General features: G+C 42.5%; 2 protein-coding genes across 3 annotated transcripts in view; one reads left to right on the forward strand and one right to left on the reverse strand.

Annotated features, from left to right (window-relative positions):
* The window catches only part of LOC139930099 (protein mono-ADP-ribosyltransferase PARP14-like), a 45,222-nt gene extending 23,722 nt beyond the window's left edge, over nt 1-21,500 (forward strand). The window contains exons 15-23 of the mRNA XM_071923188.2: nt 845-907; nt 4,045-4,230; nt 6,246-6,449; nt 7,999-8,117; nt 8,479-8,714; nt 12,817-13,091; nt 14,648-14,781; nt 15,196-15,370; nt 19,855-21,500. Of these exons, the coding sequence (XP_071779289.2) occupies nt 845-907; nt 4,045-4,230; nt 6,246-6,449; nt 7,999-8,117; nt 8,479-8,714; nt 12,817-13,091; nt 14,648-14,781; nt 15,196-15,370; nt 19,855-20,135 (1,673 nt within the window). The 3' untranslated portion in view covers nt 20,136-21,500. The remainder of the gene's footprint in view (nt 1-844; nt 908-4,044; nt 4,231-6,245; nt 6,450-7,998; nt 8,118-8,478; nt 8,715-12,816; nt 13,092-14,647; nt 14,782-15,195; nt 15,371-19,854) is intronic.
* LOC139927247 (ras-related protein Rab-14-like) overlaps nt 1-22,298 on the reverse strand; it is a 243,161-nt gene that overhangs the window by 42,357 nt on the left and 178,506 nt on the right. The window lies entirely within an intron of this gene.

Raw genomic sequence — 22,298 nt, forward strand, 5'->3', positions numbered from 1 at the left:
CAAACAGAGCTGCTCTGGAGGCAGAAATAATCTCATTGGTTGAGTTAAACCTCAGTGGGTGGAGCCAAAGAACCTCACCTCGTTTTTGGTGCTCAAATTAGGTAACTGGTAAAGGTGACTAAAAAGAAGGGACTCTGGTCTGGTCTGGTAGTATAGCTAGTTTGATCTTGGAAGGTCAGCTAGCTAACTAGCTAACCTAGACAACTTTGCTAGATTGTATTTTTTCAGTTAGTAGCAGAGCGCTAGGCTTCATAATATTAGCTTCCTCCTCTCTTACCTCCTGCCTTTTTCACTGGGCTTCAGTCATGTTATGTAGCCAGAAAGCTGTTCTTTGGCTTCACCCACTGAGGTTTAACTCAACCAATCAGATTATTTGTGGCTCTGCCGCTGAGAATTAGTTTGTAGAACTAAAACTCCAGTCTGCCTGTTATTCCGTCATCCTCTTCCACCAAAATATACTTTTGGGGTCAGTAGAAAGCAGTGCAAATAAAGTTTTGCATTTAATGTGTGTTGTCCAAATAATAGCTAAGATATATTCAAAGTTTTTTTTTTCTTGCACTTTTAAGTTTGTCACTGTGCCTTTTTGTGTAATTATTTTGGTGACATGTTTGTCCATCTTCTGTGCAGAAGGTGCCTTTGACTTTTTACTTCACTGAAAGTCAGAGCTCAACATTTGTCTATATCGTTTCTACGTAAATAATAATTTAGTGTTTGTATTTTATTGTTCATATTTAACTCATAGTGAAGGTGGGGCAGTTAGTTTTTACTTCAAAATACCAATTGTTTTTTGACAGAGGCAGCATTATCACAGCATGAACCTGTAATGCCCTTATTTCTCTCCCAGGTGTATCCAAGGCCATTTTAGACGCCGCTGGATTAACAGTACAGCTGGAATGCTCACAGATCGGTATGTAGTATGTAGTTGATTTTTAAAAGAAGATTTGCTCAGCCTGCATGCTCTTTTTCATATTCACTCGCTCCCTTTACGGTACCTGCTGATAATTCCCATAAAGCACCGTGAGCCATGCTTTATTGGTTGCCATGCCAACTCTTACAGTAACCAGGCAGCTTTTTTGTTTTGTCTTGCTTTTTTATTCTCATGTACATGTCATCTACTTTGATGAAAACTTTTCAATCAGTACACAAGTGTTGGTAAAGGCTTCATACCCATGAGGGAGTTCTTTACTGTGAATATGGGTACAACAGTGATGTGACTCCCTCCGGGGTATTACCTCTTTATTAAAGTCTGTTATTTGTCTCCTTGCTAGGCCTCTAACCATTATGAAGTGTCCAGCCTCTTTCTCACAGTCCTAGCAGTTTCTGTGCAACACCTCATATTTACCATATATTTTTGCTGTGGAATTATACTTTAAATTATTAGAAGAATTTATTTAAAAGTCCCATATTATTAGTTAAGCATACATCTTGCGATGCACCTGGACACATCATCAGTGATGTTCCTGGGGTCATCGGGTGTACGACAAAGTCTGGGAACGTTGCTTAAGTTGCTTCCCCAGGTCAACTTTCAGCTCCCAGTCTTGTGCTGTTGTGAGCAGGCCAGAGGCACCTGGCAGCAGGTGTTGACTTCTCCCCAGCTCTGACGAAAGGGATGGTTTTCTTCACTGGGCGGAGGTGCTTATAGTGGCTGATCCCGCTGCAGATTGTGTCTGCTATGACCTTCAGCACCTGGTCATGGCACCAGCGGTAGCGCCCCTCACCCTGGGCTCTCGGACAGCACCTGAGGATGTGCTCGAGGGTTTCCCTCTTCAGGCACAGCGAGCACGCTGGAGAGTCGATCTTCCCCCTGCCGAATAGGTTGGACAGGCTCGGTAGGACGTCATAAACCAATTGGATTAAGAACTTGATGCGCTGAGGCTCGGCCTTCCAGAGCTCCATGAGACCTTTCACCCCACCGCCTGCTCCCTTCTTGTCCAAGCTTCCTGCTGCCTCATCCCAACCATCCTGCTGGCTCGCTCCTCCTCGACTGCTGCACGCACCTCTGCCTGGGCCAGCTTCCTCCTATCCTTCCCCTGGGCCTTGTCGTAGCATGGTGTTGAAGTGCTACCAAGGCCAGCTCTTCCACGGGTCACCATCCCCACCAGCAGGCTGTGCTGCAGCTGGGGCTCTGCGTTCTCCACTGCATCTAGTGCCCTCCACTTCCTTCCTGTCCTGACCTCGATGCCGGCCTGGGAGACTTTTGGGTCGCAAGACTCCCGGTACTGCAGAACCTCCCTTGTATGGATCACCTAGAACTCCTCGCTCAGGCTGCTGATGGGGAGCTTCAGCATGTTGTTTTGACTGCACAGGGCGATGCTGCTCAGGCTTCGAGGCAGTCCCAGCCACTTGCACAGGAACCTACTGACCCTCTTCTCAAAGCCCTTGATTGTAGAGATCGGGACCTCATAGACCAGAAGGGGTCAGAGGATCCGCGGATTTACCAACATTTACCATGTTGGTAAATCCAGGCCTTGAACTTGCCTGGTAGGCCTGATTTGTCCACTGCAGCTAACCAGGCTTCCAGCTCCTGGTTGGTCGCTCGGATGGATGCTGTGTCTCTCGGCTGCAGTCGAACACCTTGCCCAGGCTCGTCACTGGTTTCTCCGTGATGGTTGGGATTGGAGTGCTGTAAAGAACGAAGCGGAACTTGTCAATGGTCTTCCCTCTCTTCAGCACCAGCAACCTGGATTTTGCTGGCTTGAAGCTCATGCGAGCCCACTTGATCAGCTCCTCCAGGCCCTTCAGGATCCACCTGCTCCCTGGGACAGATGCTGTTGTCACAGTCAGGTCATCTATGAAGGCCCTGATGGGCGGCTCGAAAGCTGGACTTGGTAAGTGGGCCTCTGCACTGCACCTCAGCAGACTTCACCAGCATGGTCATGGCCAGCGCGAAAAGGATCATTGAAATGGTGCATCCAGTAATGATCCCCTTCTCGAGCTTGTGCCACTCTGATGTTGTGGACCCGGAGGAGACCCTCAGCCTGAAGCTGTCGTAATAGTCCCGGATGAGGTCCCTGAACTTGCCTGGGATGTGGTGCCGGTTCAGTGCCACCTCGATCAGTTTGTGGGGCATGGAGCCGTAAGCGTTTGCGAGATACAACCACAGCACAACCAGGTTTCCCCTGTCCTCAGGGGCTTCCCTGATCAGCTGGGTGACCACACCAGTGTGCTCCAGGCACCCTGGTACCTTTGGGATGCCTCCTTTCTGGTCCAAGGTGTCGATGTATAAGTTCTTCAGGAGGAAGTCTGTCAGCCGCTTGGCAACATTGCTGAAGAATATCTTTCCTTCGACACTTAGCAACGAGATGGTCCTGAACTGATCGAAGTTCTTATACTCCTCCTCCTTCGGAATCCACACCCCTTCTGCACATCTCCACTGGTGAGCGACCTCTCCCCGCCTCCAGATCACCTTCAGGATCCTCCAGAGCCTGTGAAGTAGCCTTGGGCAGTGCTTGTACACCTTGTAGGGTACTCCACTCGGTCCCGGGGCTGAGCTGGCTCTTGCCTTCTTGACCACCTCCTTATTCAGTATTCACAAGTTTGTTTTCAAATATACTGTAGCTCAGAATGTTCTTCATGATTTTTGCAGATAAATGTAGTTTAGTTAGAAGGTGGTTATTGAATGAATTTGAAGACTAAGGCTGTGATCAGATAGGTGCTTTTTTCTCCGGCTCAAACAAAGATCAGCTGGTAGCAGAGAGAGCAAGTCAAAGGGTGTAAGGTGCATTACATCATTCTGGCTGCTATCCAACTATCTAATTAGCATTAGTTAGCTAACCTGAAGTAACAAAGGGGATAATGTTGAAAATAAAAATGAACAAGAGAAAGTCAGCGATTGCCCTCTGTGGCTTGGTCCCAAGACGTTATTTATCTCGTCGCTAAATGTGATCAGCTCTAAATGTGTGGCTGTGTCTGTGATTATTTGACTTCTACAGTTTCTATAGTGAATCGGACATAATTTAAATCCAAAACATGATGCAGTCAGCGGTCGCAGTTCATTCTTTGTGAATTCACCCCTGGGTGTTTGTGCTTTATCCCTCTCTGCAGTTAATGCTTCCGGCTCCCAGCAGTGTCCGATGATCCTGACGTCAGCCGGATTGCTCCCCAGCAGATGCATCATCCATATCATAGGGCAGAATGATCCTGCCAAGATCAAGGAAGTGGTTTACTCTGTGCTGAAGACCTGCGAAGAGAACAAGTTCTCCTCCGTTTCCTTCCCGGCCCTCGGAACAGGTCCGTACACAGTCTTACACAAATATAGTTGCTATGATTACTATTATTTCTTAATAAGTTGAACATGACAACCAAATTTGTTTTTGTTTTTACTATTTGTATTTTGAAGAAAATCCTCCTCCTGAATGGATTGAATTGAGACCAAATGGCTTTAGTTTCTGATAGCAATCTGTCCTCTCAAACATTTTCTCTGTCTTCCTCCTGCTATTTTTTATTTCCTGTGTTCTGTCTACTTCCCATTGTTTACTTTTTCCTTATGTCATTTTGGCCATTTGACTGGTTCCCTGTGCAGACATTTTGTTTGGATTTATTACCACCAAACAGATTTCTTGGGAGTGATTCTGTCTATGTTCATTTCACAGTATTAGAATGGATAGAACATACATTTCCATTCAAATCAGCATAATTGAAAGTCATTTGGTTGGCATGTCAGACTTGGTATGTAGGTCAAATGTTCTCTGGCAATGAAGGAAAGAGTTCTACCTTAAAACTGCTCCACTAAAAACTATTGTCGCGTTCGTCATGTTAAATTAAATATGAGCTGCTCGCTGGGAGAAAACATTCAATTCAGCCTCCATATGGTAATTACAACTAGGACATGTGGGATGTATTTGTAGCTCCGATATCTCTTACACTCTGATATCTCTCAAGATAATAAAAATCAAATTATCATATTCACACTAATACAATCGTATCTACTTAAACCTGCAATAAGCAATATCAGACCTTATCACCAATCCTGAAACTAATGTGTGCTCTGTGGAGATTTCATTGAGACATAATGATATAAACCAATATCCACACAGCAGCAGCTGTGTTGCTGTTTTCATCTCTTTTCTAAAGCTTGCTGTCAAATTCCGCTCCTGAACGAAGCTCCTCCCGGCCATCACTCACTGTTTAAAAACGGCTCTCATCCCCTCCCATTCCTGAAAAAAATTCTCGTAATGGCGGAATCGATGAAGGGAGTGAGTAAACTTGTTAAACTAGTTAACTTGTTAAACGTGTGACCTTCAGCAGGAGAAAGATCTGTCAAAGTGAGACTGGTAACTGGTGAGACTTCTCAGCAGGTACAGTTAGCTCAGCTATTAGCATTTAGCCTTTCATTTGTCCTTTGTAGGCCTCCGTAGTGCAGTGGCTTTGCTGTGTGTTATTTACAAATGTGTTGCGATTTCTGTCGCCCTCTAGTGGCAAAAACCTGTTCATTCCAGTGGACAAACATTCCCTGGCAGCCATCTTAGATGTACCAGTGGAGATTACCTTGAGGCACCAGGAGGAGCCCTCTCTATCAGTTGTAATTCTATGGTTTGTCCCCAAGTCATTGTCCCATAGAGACTTTGTTCCTCCCAAAACGTCATTGCCCATATTCATAAAACTCAGAGATAACAGTGTTGCCCAGTGCAAAATCTGCACCGTGGTAATTTGAGGTCATGGATTAAGTTACCGCTGCGGAGAAACTTAACCGTGGCTTTACTGTCTGCGGTGGCCCGGGTGAAAGGCAATGAATATCAATATGTAAATGAAGTGTTGCATATGAAGTGTGCTTTAGTGTATAGTGTGCTTTTATGAGTCGTGGAAATGCAAATTGCAAATGGTTGGAAGCGGGCAGTGGTGCCAAAATGGCGCAAGCGGTAAAACTGAGGTGGAATGTGGAGTGTTAGCCACTACTACAGTCCTTAACCAGGCCGGTGAGTTTCATGAGCCCTCATATCTCCTCATGTCTTTCTCAGGAATTGAGTAAACAAGTTAACATTGCAATTGCTGCCTATGTACAGTAATCCCATATTCAACCCAGCCTCAGCCCTGTGAACCCCCCGACACAGTGAGCAAAACATGTAAAGCACTTAACTGAACGGAGCATTCAGAGTGTATGTGAAGTGAATGCATGTTTCACAATCAAGTTTCAGTCAAGTGAATGTAGAGATGCTGTACAGGTTGTGCTCTTTTCTATCCATTCCAATCCTAATATCCATCCCCACATCATCATCATTATCCGCCGGTCCTCGTCCGTCTGTCAGGCCAGGGAGGAGCCAGCCCCTCGGCGGTGGCGGACGCCATGGTAGACGCCGTGGTGGACTTTGTGAGGAAGAAGCACCAGAGGTTTGTCCTCAGCGTGAAGATCCTGATCTTCCAGACGGCCATGGTGAAGGAGTTCCACATCAGCATGAGGAGGAGAGTGGGAGAGGAGGTGGAGGAGAAGAGTGTCTTCACCAGGTTCAAAGGTATTTCAAAGCTTTTTGGTTGTAAATTTTTTATAGATACGGGTTATCACCTACTTGAAAAATATATGTAATTTATCATCATATCTTGAAAACTGAGCGTACGGTAGATGGAAATGTGCAGCTGCAAATAGTTTAATAAATTGACAGTGTGATATGTTCAAGATAGTTTGATCAATCTTCATCAAACTAAATACAAATGATGTCTGGACTCTCAAGATGATGTCTGTAAAGCCATGTGTAAATTGATTAATGTGGGGCACTAATACAGTAATATTCTTTCTGAGGCTTTCAATATGGGACTGTCACCTATGACCTATCACTTGTCTCTTTGTTTTGTTTCCCCACTGTGAACGCTTAAGAAGTGGAAGTTGGCAGAGTGGTTAAGCTCAGGGCTTTGGACCACAAGGTCATGAGTTCAAGTCCCTGATGAACTGTGACCATTTGGAAGTTTCATGTAAAGTAAATCAACACTAAATCACACAGTGCAGACAACTCAAAGCAGGTGTTTGACAGCATCTGTCAATGGCAAAATACCTGATTGGCATCACTGATTGGGGTGTGGCTAGAAGTTTCGCCCATAGAGAGCAGTGCAGCAGCAGTTTTCTGGCCCATGTGACTTACTGTTGTTTTATTCATTAATGGAGAGCACTACAATGTTCTATAAAGTGATTAGCACTGTCAGTCTGTCAATCATAGGCTGCAGTATCACAATACTTCTCCCTTTAGTGATTTTCTCCTCAGTAAACCTGTAGCATTTGGCTCATTAGATAAAGCGCCTCTCGTGTGGAAGGTTGTGGGTTCAAATCCAGGCTTGTCATTAGTCGTCAAGAACAAGGGGCATGTGTTCTAATAGAAAGTTTGGTTGTTCTGAATAACTTCAACAATGTGGTTGCAATGACAAGATTAACTTGGCAGAAGTCACGGGCCAACACAAAAGCCGTTGTTAAGCCGTCAGTTTTTATGTGTGTTTTTCTACCTTCTGTAATGTTTTGTCTATCTGTCTGTCTTTTCAAATTGTGCTTGGACCCTGCAATTGCCGCTTGCGGCTATATTTAATTGTATTTTTTCTCAGCATTCCTCATTTCGTTTACTACAAGATTAAATGTCTTACTGAAGTAGAAACTCTAATAAAAACACTCAAGATTGTCAATTTATGTAACGTACTTCAACCTGATCAGTGGATTGAAAACTCACGCAAAAAAAAAACGCACAAAAAAAACGCACACAAATTTGTTTCATCAGCTTATAAATCATAATTTCCAGACTCTGAGCAACATGTGACTGGGCCATGTAAAGAAGTTATTCAACAACCAAAGTGACAAATAATGCTTACAAACTACATTGTGTTTCTTTTTTATTTAATGTCCCTTCCATCAGATACGTTCACTTCCCTATTTGTGTTGGCACTCAAATATTAGTTTTTCAGACTGAGCATCATGACTGGGCAAAGTGACATTTACTTCCTTCCTTGAAGTCACAGAAGTTACTTGAAACCAATAATGCTACCAAACTATATTGTGATTCTTTTTTTCCATTTCTCCTACAACAGACTCAGTCACTTCCATCTTTAAGGGAACCAGTGAGGAGCGACCCAGGGGTGACAACTTGGTTTTAGAAGGGGAGGAGTTTGAGCCTGTCATGTTTCAGCTGTGTGCTGACAACACCCAGGTTAAGACACATTTATTTACTTATATTTAGCTTATATTTTTTAAAGGATAATACTACTGTTAAATTTGTGCCAATTATCTAGGTTTGCCCCTCTCCTTTCCATTATTCCTGCTGGTGTCTGCACACAGTCAGCATAGTTGCAGATATCAGAGTGTTTTTTCCTCCCTTCAGAAGAAGCCATTTGCTGCCATTTATTCTAGTACAGTATGAAAAACAACTTCCACAGAGCAAGAGAATCCATCACATGAAACGTTATGTTTTCATTTTGTTTTGTCAAAGTTTCTGTTTTATCATCATTTCATTGTGCCTATGATGAGTGCGCATTCAGTGTCTATAACCCAAACCCACCCGCCCTCTGCAGGCTGTGAGTCAGACTAAGCAGCGGATTAAGCAGCTGATAGTGGCCGAACAGATAGAGAGTACCATCACCGACCCCTTCATCGATGAGCTGTCTCAGGCCGACATGGAGGAGCTGAAGGCCCTGCAGAGGAAGCTGACGGTCAGCATCCGCCTGGAGAGACGGCAGAGAGACCAGGAGCCCCACATCCACCTGGAGGGCCTGACCAGGGACGTGTTCACAGCCGAGTCGGCTATCAGGTTAGCACACAGTAACCAAACATTTTACTATGCAAAAATGAAGAAGAAAAATCACAGGAGAGAAGCGCTGCTAGGATCTGCTCTATATGAAGGCAATAAGACCTATTGGAGATTTCTCACTGGTAAAATATTACTATCCAAAGGTGTAAAAACATGAATCTCCAACTGAAGGGAAAAAAACAGAGGCACTCTGTCTGCTGGTGCAGAAGTAATTAAAAAGCCTTTATTAGAGGGGCTACATCATTAAAAACATGACCACTGTGTATTGACCAGATCTGGTCTTCATCAGGTTCAGAATATAAATAAACATCAAATGAGAAAAAGATCCAGCACACTGCACTTGCAAAACAACACCGTTTTCGTTCATTTCACTTATGTTTCTGTCCAGCCGGTGCTTCATCAGTGGATGAAGGTCAACTAGTCCGAATTATAAGACTAGTAACTAACTTGCAGTTAACAGTATCTATAGGCTTGAATGAGGAATGATAAGAAAGCTAACATTCAGTTAATTGAAGTGCCAGGACACAGTAGCGTAACGAGTCAGCGCCGGGCCCCAATGCAAGATGGTCAAAGCGGGCCCTGCCCATCACAATGCATCATAATGTTCCGCTTGCTATTCAGTCTGCAGCCTGCCTTCCTCCTCCTCTCCTCCTCCCCTCTCCCTTCGGTACGGATCGTTCCGTTACGACCTCACCAGAATTTATTGTGATCAGGTTCTCGTATAAGATTTGTTATATATAAGATTACGTTATGTTGCGGTAACATAACGTAATGTCAGTAGCGAATGAAAGAAGTGAAAGCACGCAGCTTTAAAACGACCAGCAACAGCGAAATGCACTGCACAGTTGACGCCTGAATGAAATGTTTACTAGGAAAACAGACCACTGTGCTATACTTGACAAAATCTGGTGTCGGAGAACCATAACAGATGAAAACATAATCGGTGACAGCGCACCCGCACATTGACAACATTATTCATGTCCGCGCATAGGCCTTATAAACACAAAACACAAGTGTGTAGGTTGATTATTAGTCAAATAAATAATAAATAATTTCTACTTACATCATAGGCGCACTCTCCGGGCTTTTCGCTGTGCAAAGTCGTCTATTAAACCCTTTAGATCCAGGCAGGCAGGTACGAGCATTCTCGATTGATAGCGTGGCAAGTCCAGATAAAAGGGTCTGTCCCATTGAGCTCCTCAGGTAAGATTTAATAAGCTTCAGTTTGGAAAAGGATTGTTTGGCAGATGCTACAGTCACTGGAATTGTTAAGAAAAGCAGTAAAACCGTACAGACTTCCCCAAAGCTTGCAGTGATGCAGTTGTTGTCTACGATCAACATCTTGGTTAGTTCTTGGATTGTTTTCACTTTTGAGATACTTTCTCTCACGGAATGACAGGAGTTGCGTCAGAAATGCCGAGGTTATGTCATCTTTGTAAATATGACATAACTTGCTTGCTTGCTCAAAAAGTTCATCATCTGTTCCAGTGCACAGTGTTTCAGGCTGTAGAAGTTTGAATGTGTCCACTGTTGTCCTCAAACCTGTGAATCTCTGTGTCAGCTGGGAGATCACTATGTCAAGACAGGCATTGAACACAGTCATGAGAAAATAGGACTCTGCGTCTGCTAAACGTTCATCTTGACAAAGTTCATCAAAATGCCCTTTCACCTTCCTCCGCCGAATATCCTAGAAGGTTTTGCCTACCCCCCATTTCTCTGAGAGGGCCTGCGCGGTCTGTTTGGCATCCTTGAACCGGTCTCGGAAGGCTTGCAGGTCTGCGATGGTGCTGTCCAGCTGTGGCCAGGTCTGCGTCTTCAGCTTGGAGAAGTTTGGACACGATGTCTGTGCGCTCCAAAATCTTGTTTTGGAGGACAACAAGGCAGATGAAGCTGAATTTTCCGATTGCACGTTTCAATGAAATAGCCTCGTCCACCTCGTCTTTCTGTTTGCTTGTTAGTGAGATGTTTGTCAAAGCCTTCAGCGCGTCAGTGTAGCAATATCTCAATCTGCTTCATAACGCGATGACCATCGCGTAGGGCATAGTCTTTTTAAAGTGACATTGGGATTGATGTTGGAGTCGGACTGGGTTGTAGGCCTATTTGAGAGCATTGCCCATCTCTTTATGCTGTGCCCAAAGAACACATATATGCGCTCGACTGTGTCATAAAACTTCCTTACCTCTTGTATCTTCACAGAATCATTAAGGATGAGGTTTAGGTTGTGAGAGGCAGTGTACATATACAGCCGTCGGCTCCTTGGCAGCAATTCTTGCTCGTCCTCCTGTGTATATGCCGCTCATGTTAGCGGCACCATCGTACCCTTGCCCTCTGCACTTTCATAGATCTAATCCGTTGTCCTCTATAGATGCAATTATATCCTTGGCAAGTTCACTGGCAGACAAATCCGACACCTCACGGAATCCAGCGAATGACTCCTTGATTTTCACGTCACTGGCTACACCGCGAGCGTCTCTCTCTATGGTGACATACCTGAAGATCTGACTCATTTGATCTACTTTAGCTATATCCTGGGTAGTGTCCATAATAACAGAAAAAAATGGGGCTGCTTGTATTTCATCCAGAATTTCTTTTTGGACACGTTTTGCAAGGATGTTGATGAGCTCATTTTGTACTGATGGGCGTAGGTATTTCAATGAGCAAGCCGGGCGACTAATTAGATCTTTTAGGACCGGTTCGTATTTTGCCATCAGCTCAATGATAGAGAGGAAATTACCAGTGTTCATTTGGCCTAATATTTCTCGGTGTCCTCTGAATGGCATGTTGTTCGTAGCTAAAGTAAGTGTGACATTAATCAGACGGTCCAGTACCTGCCTCCAAAAGTTCGCTTCCTGAAGAATGTCCTTCTCCATATCCTTGTCGATAGTTCCGTGCAAACGCCACTGGTCATATACCACACATGCAGTGGTATGTACAGAAGACGTCTCATGCTGCTGGATTTTCGCGGATAAATTACGTCAGTTGTTTGTTTTCTACGTAGACTTCCCATCTAGCACTGAGCGCTCTGCAAAAAGCCAACAGGTCTCACAATAGGCTACATCTAGCTTGGGCGAGTAGCAGAGCCATGTCCGTGGTATCTCCAAACCAGATTTGGTTTTGCTGGTGTAGTAGGCAGTAGAAAAGCAGCAGTTGCCCTGTGTTGGATCCCGTGGGAAAGGGCCCAGGGGTTTGCATGGCCCCTTAGACACAATATACCGTTTAACATTTGCATCTAACTTCTCAGGAAAATGTCCCCTGTCCGTGGGATAATCATGCAGAGATGCGATGGCGGCAGTTGTGGCGATGGCGGCAGGCTCCAGCTCCGGCACGTCCTCTTGCACCTCGTTCTCACCATCTCCAGTAGTGTTTGATGGCACGCTGGTGCTAGCAGGTGTCGTCAGCTCTTGCTCAGTGGAACAACTAGTGCTGCTTGCTATCTCGTCTTTCTTTTGAAAGAAACTGGCTATTTTTGGAAGCTTTGCTTTTTCTTTCTCAGCTGCTTCTTTCAGTTTTCACTTCTGAAACCCGCTTTTGTGTTTGTACTCCATCTCACTTACTTGCTGTCTTAACTCTTCTAACTTCTAACTCTTCTAACGCAGTAGTACGCATGTGTCCATAATCACCATAACCCAGAATTCCACGGGGCGGGGGAAAATTTTGCACATTTTTTAACATCAAATCGCCCATTAATCCTTATTTAAACTTAATTTAGAAATGTAACATAGAGGAGTCAATAAACTATATGTAAAACTGTTTTATGCTATTGTGTTGTTATTTATTTGGTGAATGAATGACATCAAGTATGAGGAGCAGATGACTTGGCTCATAGAGTACTGTAAATACTTACCGCTTAGCATTAAAGTTTAGTGGCTGCATGTATACTGTAGACTCAGTGCTCGAGATCTTATGATACAATAGTGGCGAGATAAAGAGGGGCCTGTGCGTGCGGGCCCCAATGCAGCTGCATTACCTGCATATATGGTAGTTTTGCCGCTGCCAGGACAGAAACATTGTCTTTCATTGTGATATGTGCCTGGTGAACACAAATAGTCTAAAGTATCAAATGTCAAGGTATTCCTTTAAATTTGGTTTTGCTGACCATCAGGGACATCATCCGGAAGGTGGAGAGGACAGAGAACTTGAAGCAGAAGGCCATACTGGTGAGTGGACTGGTGGAATGGCAGTATCTGGACCAGCGCAGCAACGTGCCAGTGCCCTTCGACGTGTTCACCAACTGCAGCCTCGAGGAAGCTCTGGAGAAACGACACAGCGTGAAAATCAAGATCAATAACAAAGATTACACTGCCAACGTAATGCTCAGAAAAGCAGTCACAGCACGAGGGGATAAAGAGGTGGAACTACTTCGAAAAGACCTGAAAGGTGAATGAACGTGTTTTATTTATTTCATCCTTATTTAATCCTTATTAAAAATATGTTCTTACTTACAATAGCAGCCTAGGGGAAAGGTTGCCTGTTTATACTGAAAGTAATCCCAGTTCATGAAAAGATCAAATGAGCTTATGGACTATCCCCAGAGGTGGAGACTCGAGTCACATGACTTGGACTTCAGTCAGACTCGAGTCACAGTTTTAATTACTTGAGACTTGACTTGCTGCATGAAGAGAAGACTTGAGACTTGACTTGACTTGGGTTCTGGTGACTTGGGACTTGACTCTGACTTGTACTTTGATGACTTGAAAAGGTTTCTAAAGTCTTGACTTGAGATCTTGTGTTTGTGTAAATGACTTAGATTGAAAGTGATGAGATTTGTTCCAGCAGACAACTGAATTTAAATTGTTTTCTGGATTTGTATGGAATGATTGAATTTATTGAAGTTGAAACTGATTATAGAAATCAAACTCATGATACTCTTACCAAGTTTTTATCCTATTAAAACCATATTGCATTGAAAAGTCCTAGATATTTAGTTTTCTTTAAGATATTAAATTGATACTGGACTCTTGATTTGTTCTGACTTGACTTGCTGTTCTACATTTAGACTTGAGACTTTACTTGAGACGTGTGCCTCAAGACTTGAGACTGACTTGGGACTCGAGCAAAGTTGACTTGGTCACACCTCTAACTATCCCTTTAAGTGGCTAGAGCATTGTCCTTTTGTGGCAGAGCCACAAATAATCGCATTGGTTGAGTTAAACAAGAACCACAGTTTTTTAAGTAATGTTTGACTGAAGCCCAGTGAAAAAGAGAAGAGGTAAAAGAGGAGGAAGATAACATTATGAAGCCTAGCACTTACACTTAGAAATTACCCTCAGTACTGCTCACAAACGGTTCGTTTCATTAGTCGTTTCAACCGGCCCTCGTTGACTTCCCCTCGGGGGAATCCCCTCCTTCATCTTAAGTGCCGTTCCATCACTCTGATAACTCAAGTGAACTTTCTGAGATCGACCCTTCAAGGGCCGAGGGAGCGAGTCAACAACGATGTAGACTTCACAAGCGCATCTTACCCAGGATGCATTGTGATTGTCCGTCAATTCCGGTGCACGAACAGGTGATAAATATAAATGCAAGTAAACAAACAATATTTAGAGGATTTAGACATACATATTTATGTTCATTATTATTAACTCATCTGCAATATTTTATTATTCATTGTTCTGTGTAATTGTTATTATTTATTTTTAATTATTAGGCCTGCTTAAGGGCAAGTGCATTCCATTTCAAATATTCTGCTCCCCCTCGGACCCCGCCCCCCTGCTCTGCAAGTGGCTACTCACGTGACGTACGGTGCTACGTATTACCAAGTGCCGAGGGGAAGTGAAGGAGCGCTTGTTAAATGACTAATGAAACACAGCTAAAGTCTGTCACCTGTCCACTGTCATTGGTGTGGCTCCAGGATTTGTAACTTGATGACATCACCAAGAGCCCTAGTTGAGTGGCTGTTTCATATTCACAAATCAAGAGTGAACTGTTTGCAGATGATGCCGCTCTGCCTGCACATTGGGAGGATATGAAAGGCGTCCAATTGAAGCGGTTTTCTTTGCCTCAGGGATCCAAGGAATACAGCGATGTGCAACAGGAACTTCACGGAATTATGAGAAACATCATCAGTGTATGTTCACACAAAACCATGAATGTATCTTCATACCCTCTTAATCAAAGTCCTAAGTCTAACGTGCAAAATCATAATACCTTCACACCCTCAGAATCATTAGTCTAATTTTAACCCTGAAAGTCAGGTGTATACTTTCATACAATCAAAATAAATACTCTATGTTCACATAAAAAATTAATTAATTCAAATTGGCAGTAGCCCATAATTAACCATCTTGGACTAAGCCAGCTGTGATTTATTTATTACTTTTGAATGGCAGGCTTGACACAAGTGTTACATTTCTTATGATTGGTGGAACTTAGTCAGGAGTGATCAAAAAATGGCTTCAATCTGCACTGTTGGAGCAAATAACAAAGGCTGCATCTATTTCTTATCTCCATCAAAATGTAAGCCTGCTGACTGTGTTGGCAGATTGAACGAGTCCAAAACAAGACACTGTGGCAGAGCTACCAGCTCATGAAGAAACAACTGGAGGAGAAGAACAAGCACCAAAACAACGAGAGGCAGCTCTTCCATGGAACCGGCTCCAACTCAATCGATCTCATTAACTCTCAGGGCTTCAACCGCAGCTACGCAGGAACACACGGTAACCAAAGCCTTGCATGCTCACAAAACATTGAGTCATTTACATTTCCTAGTTTGGGATGAACGTTAATCTACATGGTCAGCAAAGCCTTCAACTTAATTTGATCCAAAATTGGGAGACTTGGGTGCAGTAAGGCATAAAACACTTCAGATTCACTTTAGACTTTTAGTTCATTTACACATCAAATGAACAGTGTAAAGTGCAGACAATGACCAAAAAAGTAGGGAGCTTGGGGTTGATAGTCCATCTCTGTTGAGCAGGTTTACAACACCTGGAATGAATGAGATCTTCAGTCTGTTTAATTTGGTTTGTGGTTTCCTGAGCCTGTAAAATGAAGGGAGCAGCTCATCATTGTTCTATTCACATTAAAACCATCACGCTGTCTTAAAATGCTATTTCTGTTGGCCCTTCTTACAAAAAGTCACTGTGAAAAGTTTAATTATTTTTATAGATTAGATTAGATTAGATTATTTAATGACCACGCAGCCAGGCTGGTGGAATTTGTTTTCAATACATTAAGCAAGGTTCCAACATAAAAACATAAAAACATCAGTACACATACAATCAGTACAATATGCAGTACAGAACCCACATCACAGTACAGTAAACATAACATGTATTGCACAACGTTTCATGGCCATAGTAATAGATAACTGAATATGAAACAAAGGGTCAGAGGGTCAAACTTCACATTTTACAGTCACACTGACAAAAATCTATGTTCTTGCCATAATATTTCACCAAGGCTTATGTTATTTTCGCCAAAACAACAGATTTTAGTTAATCACGTTTCTACCGTTAATTCCCTTCCACCGGGACGGTCGGCGATCATGCTGGGCTTCAAAAAAAGCCTTCAAACCAAAACAGACAGAACTTGCGGTCTTTGTTGCCATCTGCTGGCTGTATCAAAGTACTGACACCAATGAGTCCTATAGACCAATGTGGAGTGGACGTCACGGTTACGTCACTGCAGTTGTGCGCGCATCGTGGTGGCAGAAAAACAGAGGAAACAAGTAGAGGGAAACGGGCGAGATCCCCGGAATAAGGGAAAAAAATGTCTTGTTGTGCCGTTGCATGTCAGAATAGGAATGCAAAAAAAGATGACCTTCATTTTTATAGAATACCCTTGTCGAAGACGCCCTTTGAAGCTAAACGCAGACGTTTATGGTTGCAAGCCATTAAACGGACAGAATTTCGACCCTAACCTGCGATGATTAGCCTACATTAGAGCATGAATTTGATGTAAACAACAGATCTAGATAATATTCACATATGCAATTCATAGAAGGCATACTGTATTAGCCCTACAGCTACAGCATGAAATAATATTTAGGCCTATAACTAGAAATAACATTTTTACATACACCTAGATAGTAGTAGCAGCAGTAGTTCTAGTGATTTACATTGTTCTAACATACATTAAACAATGAAAAAGAGTTAATACTAACCCAGCCATGCAAGTGCAGTTCGCCGTCAGTATATAGTTGTTTGACTTGTTTATAATAGCCCACGTCTTGTATAGCTGCGTTTTATGTCCTTGCCGCTGGCTAGGCAGTACGTCGGTCCGTAACACACAAAAGTCATTCGACAAATCTCGGTATTCAAGGTCCTGGACATGACCGCAAAGTACAAAATTGTATGCGTCAAGAGATTTGTATGCCTTGAGTTTTTCTTTCGTATAGACGCTGGGTTTTTCCACAAGGTATACGAAGATGTCCGGCCACTGTAACTTTGGCCATTTAGTTGGATCCTTGACCCATTGGCCCGACAGTGAGTACGGGTCAGGAAACCTCACCCCATTGCTAAGGGTTAGCTTATTAGTGTAAGACAATCTGTCTTCTGCTGGCAAACCATTCAAATAATTGGAGAAGGCGTCCAGATGATCCATATTCCTATGTTGTAAATTGACACCTGATACCGCCAACTGTCACTTTCTGCCACCAGTTCGGCTCCGCCCACAAAATACGTCATCGCTGTTTACAAACACAAAAAAGGTCTATACCATTCGATTCGACTGACCGAGAGGAATCCAGGGATGTGTCACATGACCTGAAGGACCCAGCCGTTGTCTATAAATATGCCTGCGTAGAATGGAGCTCTGTGGCCCTGATTCAATGTCATTACGCAGGAGGGAACAGGACGCACAAACTTGATCAATATTCATCGTGTTTCTATGCCTGGCCGGAGGCATTATGTTTTCGGGTTGTCCGTACGTACGTACGTACGTCCGTCCCATTCTCGTGAACGCGATATCTCAGGAACACCTTGAGGGAATTTCATTACATCTGGCACAAACGTCCACTTGGACTCAAGGATGAACTGATTAGAATTTGGTGGTCAAAGGTCAAAGGTCAAGGTCACGGTGACCTCACAAAAGACGGTTTTTGGCCACAACTCAAGAATTCATACGCTAATTATGATAAAATTTCACACAAATGTCTAATAGGATAAATTTATGAAGTGATGACATTTTATATCCAAAAGTTCAAAGGTCAACTTCACTGTGACATCATAATGTTTTGCTTACCACTGTAGCTGAGAAAACGATCTTGGGTCATTCTACAAAAACGGTGGAAGTGCTGTCACTTACTTTTGCAGACACCAAAATCCTGTGACCTAATAATCACATTAATTATATATGTTCAATAAATAAAGACTGTCCTGTGTGGTGGTTATTCACAAAGAAATCATGATTAATTGGACACAATATAATGGGAACCAAACACAAAACAACAAAACAAAAAAAATCTGAGATTGAACTCAGAAATTTATGAGAAAAAAAAAACGCAGAAATTTGCAAGAAAAAAATCTGAAAATTTCAGCAAATTTTGGAGTTTTTTTTGTTTTTTTCACAAATTTACAACGGCTCTAATACTCTTCCGTGCTACTATGACCATGTCAACCTCAGCTCCATTCAATCTACGATTAAGCATGGTTTCCAGCCAATAAGTCATCAACTCAAGAAAAGGAAATAAAACCTCTTTCAACTAGACATAAAAAATTAGAATTTTACTAATAATGCAATTGTACAATATGTTTTGTAAATTATGTACTACTCAAAAAATAACTGTTGTACTGCTCAAAAAAAGAACAGTTTATTTGTACAAACTGATTTTTATATATATATTTTATATATGATAAAGTTTCATAGTTCCCAGAAATGGTGGCGACCGTGGTAAACATCCATGTTGGTTGAACCCTAGATGTAGCGGCTGTCGTAAAAAGACTTTAAGTCGCAGAGAGGCTAAGTAGGGGAGGCTATCTGTCCGACTCGTTGGCTCCAATCAAACACGTTGACTCCGCGGCTGAGTTTTGAATGTTAATTTTAAGCAGTCCGTAGCATCAAACAATGCGGTATGCATTAGGGCTGCACGATATATCGATTCAGCATCGTCATCGCGATGTGCGCATGCGCAATAGTCACATCGCAGGACGTGCAATGTCAAGTAAGGCAAATTAACTCAAACACGTCATGCTACAATGTTTTTTGCTGCTTGATACAAAAGGAAAACTCGCACAGTTCTCATTTTCCATGACTAATCTACAAGAGAACTCTGTCTGATATAACATCATTTACTCCGATTTAACGTTAAGGATTTGTTATAAGAGTAGCGTATGTTACCTTTCCAGCTTTCACGGCTCCGAACCGTAGTTGGGAAGCCTCTGGTGTTGTGCTAGCCTATTTTAGCTTAGCCTGGCTCGTAGCTGGTAACAAGCTTTTTACTAAGAGTCCGGACCGACTCTGCAGTGGAGAACTGGCACTTTATTTCGGTACAGCAGTGAACATAAAGCACGGCCTCTCGGTGACGCTCTAAGCTCTTTTCCCGCTAACTATGGTAACTTTACTCACTCAGTTGCATCCTGCAACTCACTCTGGCTGCGGCTAAAAACAAAAACACACTCACTTCCTGCTACGTCACCCGCGCAGGTTACCCACAAGGCCACCTTCTTAAAGGGGCAAGGCTTGATAGAGCTATTCAAGTCATTTGGTGAAAATTCCTGTATTTTTTCATATCGCAATATATATCGCAGAAAAAAAAAATATTGCAATGTCAGTTTTTTCTAATATCGTGCAGCCCTAGTATGCATACATGAAACAATGCCGGTTGTGTAGAAACAAAGCATAAAAACGTATGGTCAACAGAAAATAAGGACTCCCCACTCACCCCCTCTCTGCCTAACCAGACTGACTGACTAACACAGAGGTGATATCTTTTCAGATATGTCAGTCACTAGTGATTGGTTCAGATACGTCGGTCACTAGTGATTGGTTCCACACAGAAAACAGCTAACGAGGAGGAAATCTCTGCTGAATAATGGAGTGGAACCAGATGGACGTTCAGTCTGAATGTCAGGCTAGCTTTGTGGTGTAACATCTTAATGAGGGGGAACTATTCAGGACTATCTACCACTGTATTTTCTAGTTGCTAATGGATTCTATTTTAATAATGCTATGCTAACTTGACTCGTTTTTATTTCTCTAGCTGCAATGTTTGGCAATGGATCTTACTTTGCTGTGGACCCCGCCTACTCTGCGCGGGGCTACGCCAAGCCCGACGCCCTGGGGCACAAGCGCATGTACCTGGCCAGAGTCCTGGTTGGAGACTTCATCCAGGGGAGAGCTGGCATGGTCACCCCCCCCTCCAAAGGCTCTGGACCTGCAGACCTGTACGACAGCGTCACCGATAACACTGCCAATCCAACCATGTTTGTCATCTTCAGTGACATACAGGCTTACCCAGAGTACCTTATCACATTTAAATGAACTCCCATGGTGCAACAGCAACAAATTTCTGTGGTTGGTGGTGGGGGTTGAAGGTCCAGAGGTTGGGATTTAGTTTAATTTACAGTCTAGTAGTAAAACTTCAATATGTAACAATGGCAAAAACAAAGGCCCCTTTACACCTGTCATTAACCTGCGTCCTGGGTGATCGGATTGTGATCGGATAGCTAAAAATCCCGGTGTAAATGCATTCAACATGCATTGAAGATCCGATCATCCAAACCACCTCCGGAGGTCAGAGACCCATCTGACCACATTAGTACCAGAGTAGTGTAAATGCAATGCGTCTTCAATCCACATGTAGGAGCTACACATTAACGGAAATAAGGTTTTCTGCAGGGATCCAACCAGGAACCACAAGCAAAACAATCAGCAGCGGGCCGATCAGACAGTAACATACTGCTAAACATGGAGTCAGGACACTCAGGACACAATCTGGGGAGGGAAAGAGAAATCCAATCCCAATGTGGATGCATGAGACATGTTTTTTTTTCAGTAATATTTTTATTCGGGTTTTCAAAATATTTGTATAAATTTGTCCGTATTTAGCAAGTTCAAATGAAACCTGAATATATCAGTTGTTATACAGAAACAAAAAAAGAAGACATCAAATAAAATAGATTGAAATCTCCCAATTCTGCCCTCCCACCCACCCACCCACTTCTCTATATCAAAACAAAAAAAGACCAAAAAAAAATGCAGTCCAGCTAAAAGGTGTCTGGACACAATCCGGGTGCAAAACGCATGTCAATGCAGGTGTGAAGAGAGACTAAATGACAGGTTTATACTTTTTGTGTTTGGTGGAAATTGGGGAAATATGTATTCTACTTTCTTTCTAATATTTCACATTTCACAGCTGTGGCCATTTTCTTGATGTAGTTGCCAACCACTGATGAATGAATATAGAGGAAACATCACTGTCACACTGAATTAACTGATTATAGTTTGAATAAAAACACTGAATGAATACGTTGACAGTTTGACTTGTAGTTATTTTCCTTCATCAGGCATTTGGCACATTGTGGGGGTGATTTGTCTTTATTGGCTCTTCAATTAACTTCAGTGGGTGATGCTAGCTGGAACTAGTGAGCTAATGGCTACTGCTAGCGGTAAGCTAGTGAGCTAGCTTTTTGCTGGTTGTACTCATTGGGTTCAATGAAGAATGCTAACAGGCTTTAGACTAGCTGGAGTGAAGTGCTTGCTGAAGGAAAATCCACCAGGAAAATGATGACTGATGGCAGTTATTCATATGTGCGGTAAGGAAACTCATTCACACAATAAATAATTAATTAATAAAATATAATAAAAAACTGTACAACTACTTGTCAATAAATATAATGTTACAGATGTGAGGTGGTTTGTTATTATATATTGACAAGACAAAATTGCCATTTCTTTTTCTTTCTTTTTTATTTAACCCAATCACATATGTATGAAGAAAATATTAATACTATTCAGTGTACTGAAACCCTACTATGCAATTCTTTTGTTACTTTGAAGTTACTTTAAATTAATGTTGATATCATTCTTTCAAATGAGTTTAATCTTAACAGAAAATGTATTGGCTTATGACTGAATTTTAAGTCTTTACAACTACATATTAAGAAGCCAGTTACTGTAGAGTGTAGAAACTAAACTGAGACGTGAGGAATGAAGATTCATTATCAGACCTAAAGTGTTTGACATTAGTTGAGATATCCTATAAATAATCTGCTACAGTGAGGAAACTCATTTATAGGACAATGCCTGTTGAGCTTTGTTCACAAGGCCAACTAATTGTAAAACACATTCACTAGTGTTTAGAAGTTCATTTGTGATTTATTACACGTGTGTTAGACATATACGCCGCTCACTCATATTTTAATCAATCAGGTCTTAGCAAAACCTGAAAAACGTGTTTGCATGTTAAAGATTACATCCAGGTCCAGTTTTATAAACGCCGCCCCATGTTTGGCCCGGTACGAAGGACAGTGGAGACGCTGCACTGCAAAAAACTTCCATCTTAACAAGTCATTTAGTCTCATATTCAGCCTTCAAATCTTATTTTTGTTAAAATGAAGAGTAAAATTCTGCCAGTGAGTTGAGATAACTCCACTTGTTTCCAATGCAGCTTCACTTCTTTCAGAATATTCCAGAAATGAGTGT

The sequence above is a fragment of the Centroberyx gerrardi genome, chromosome 8, assembly GCF_048128805.1.
Source record: "Centroberyx gerrardi isolate f3 chromosome 8, fCenGer3.hap1.cur.20231027, whole genome shotgun sequence".
NCBI classification, from domain to species: Eukaryota; Metazoa; Chordata; class Actinopteri; order Beryciformes; family Berycidae; genus Centroberyx; species Centroberyx gerrardi.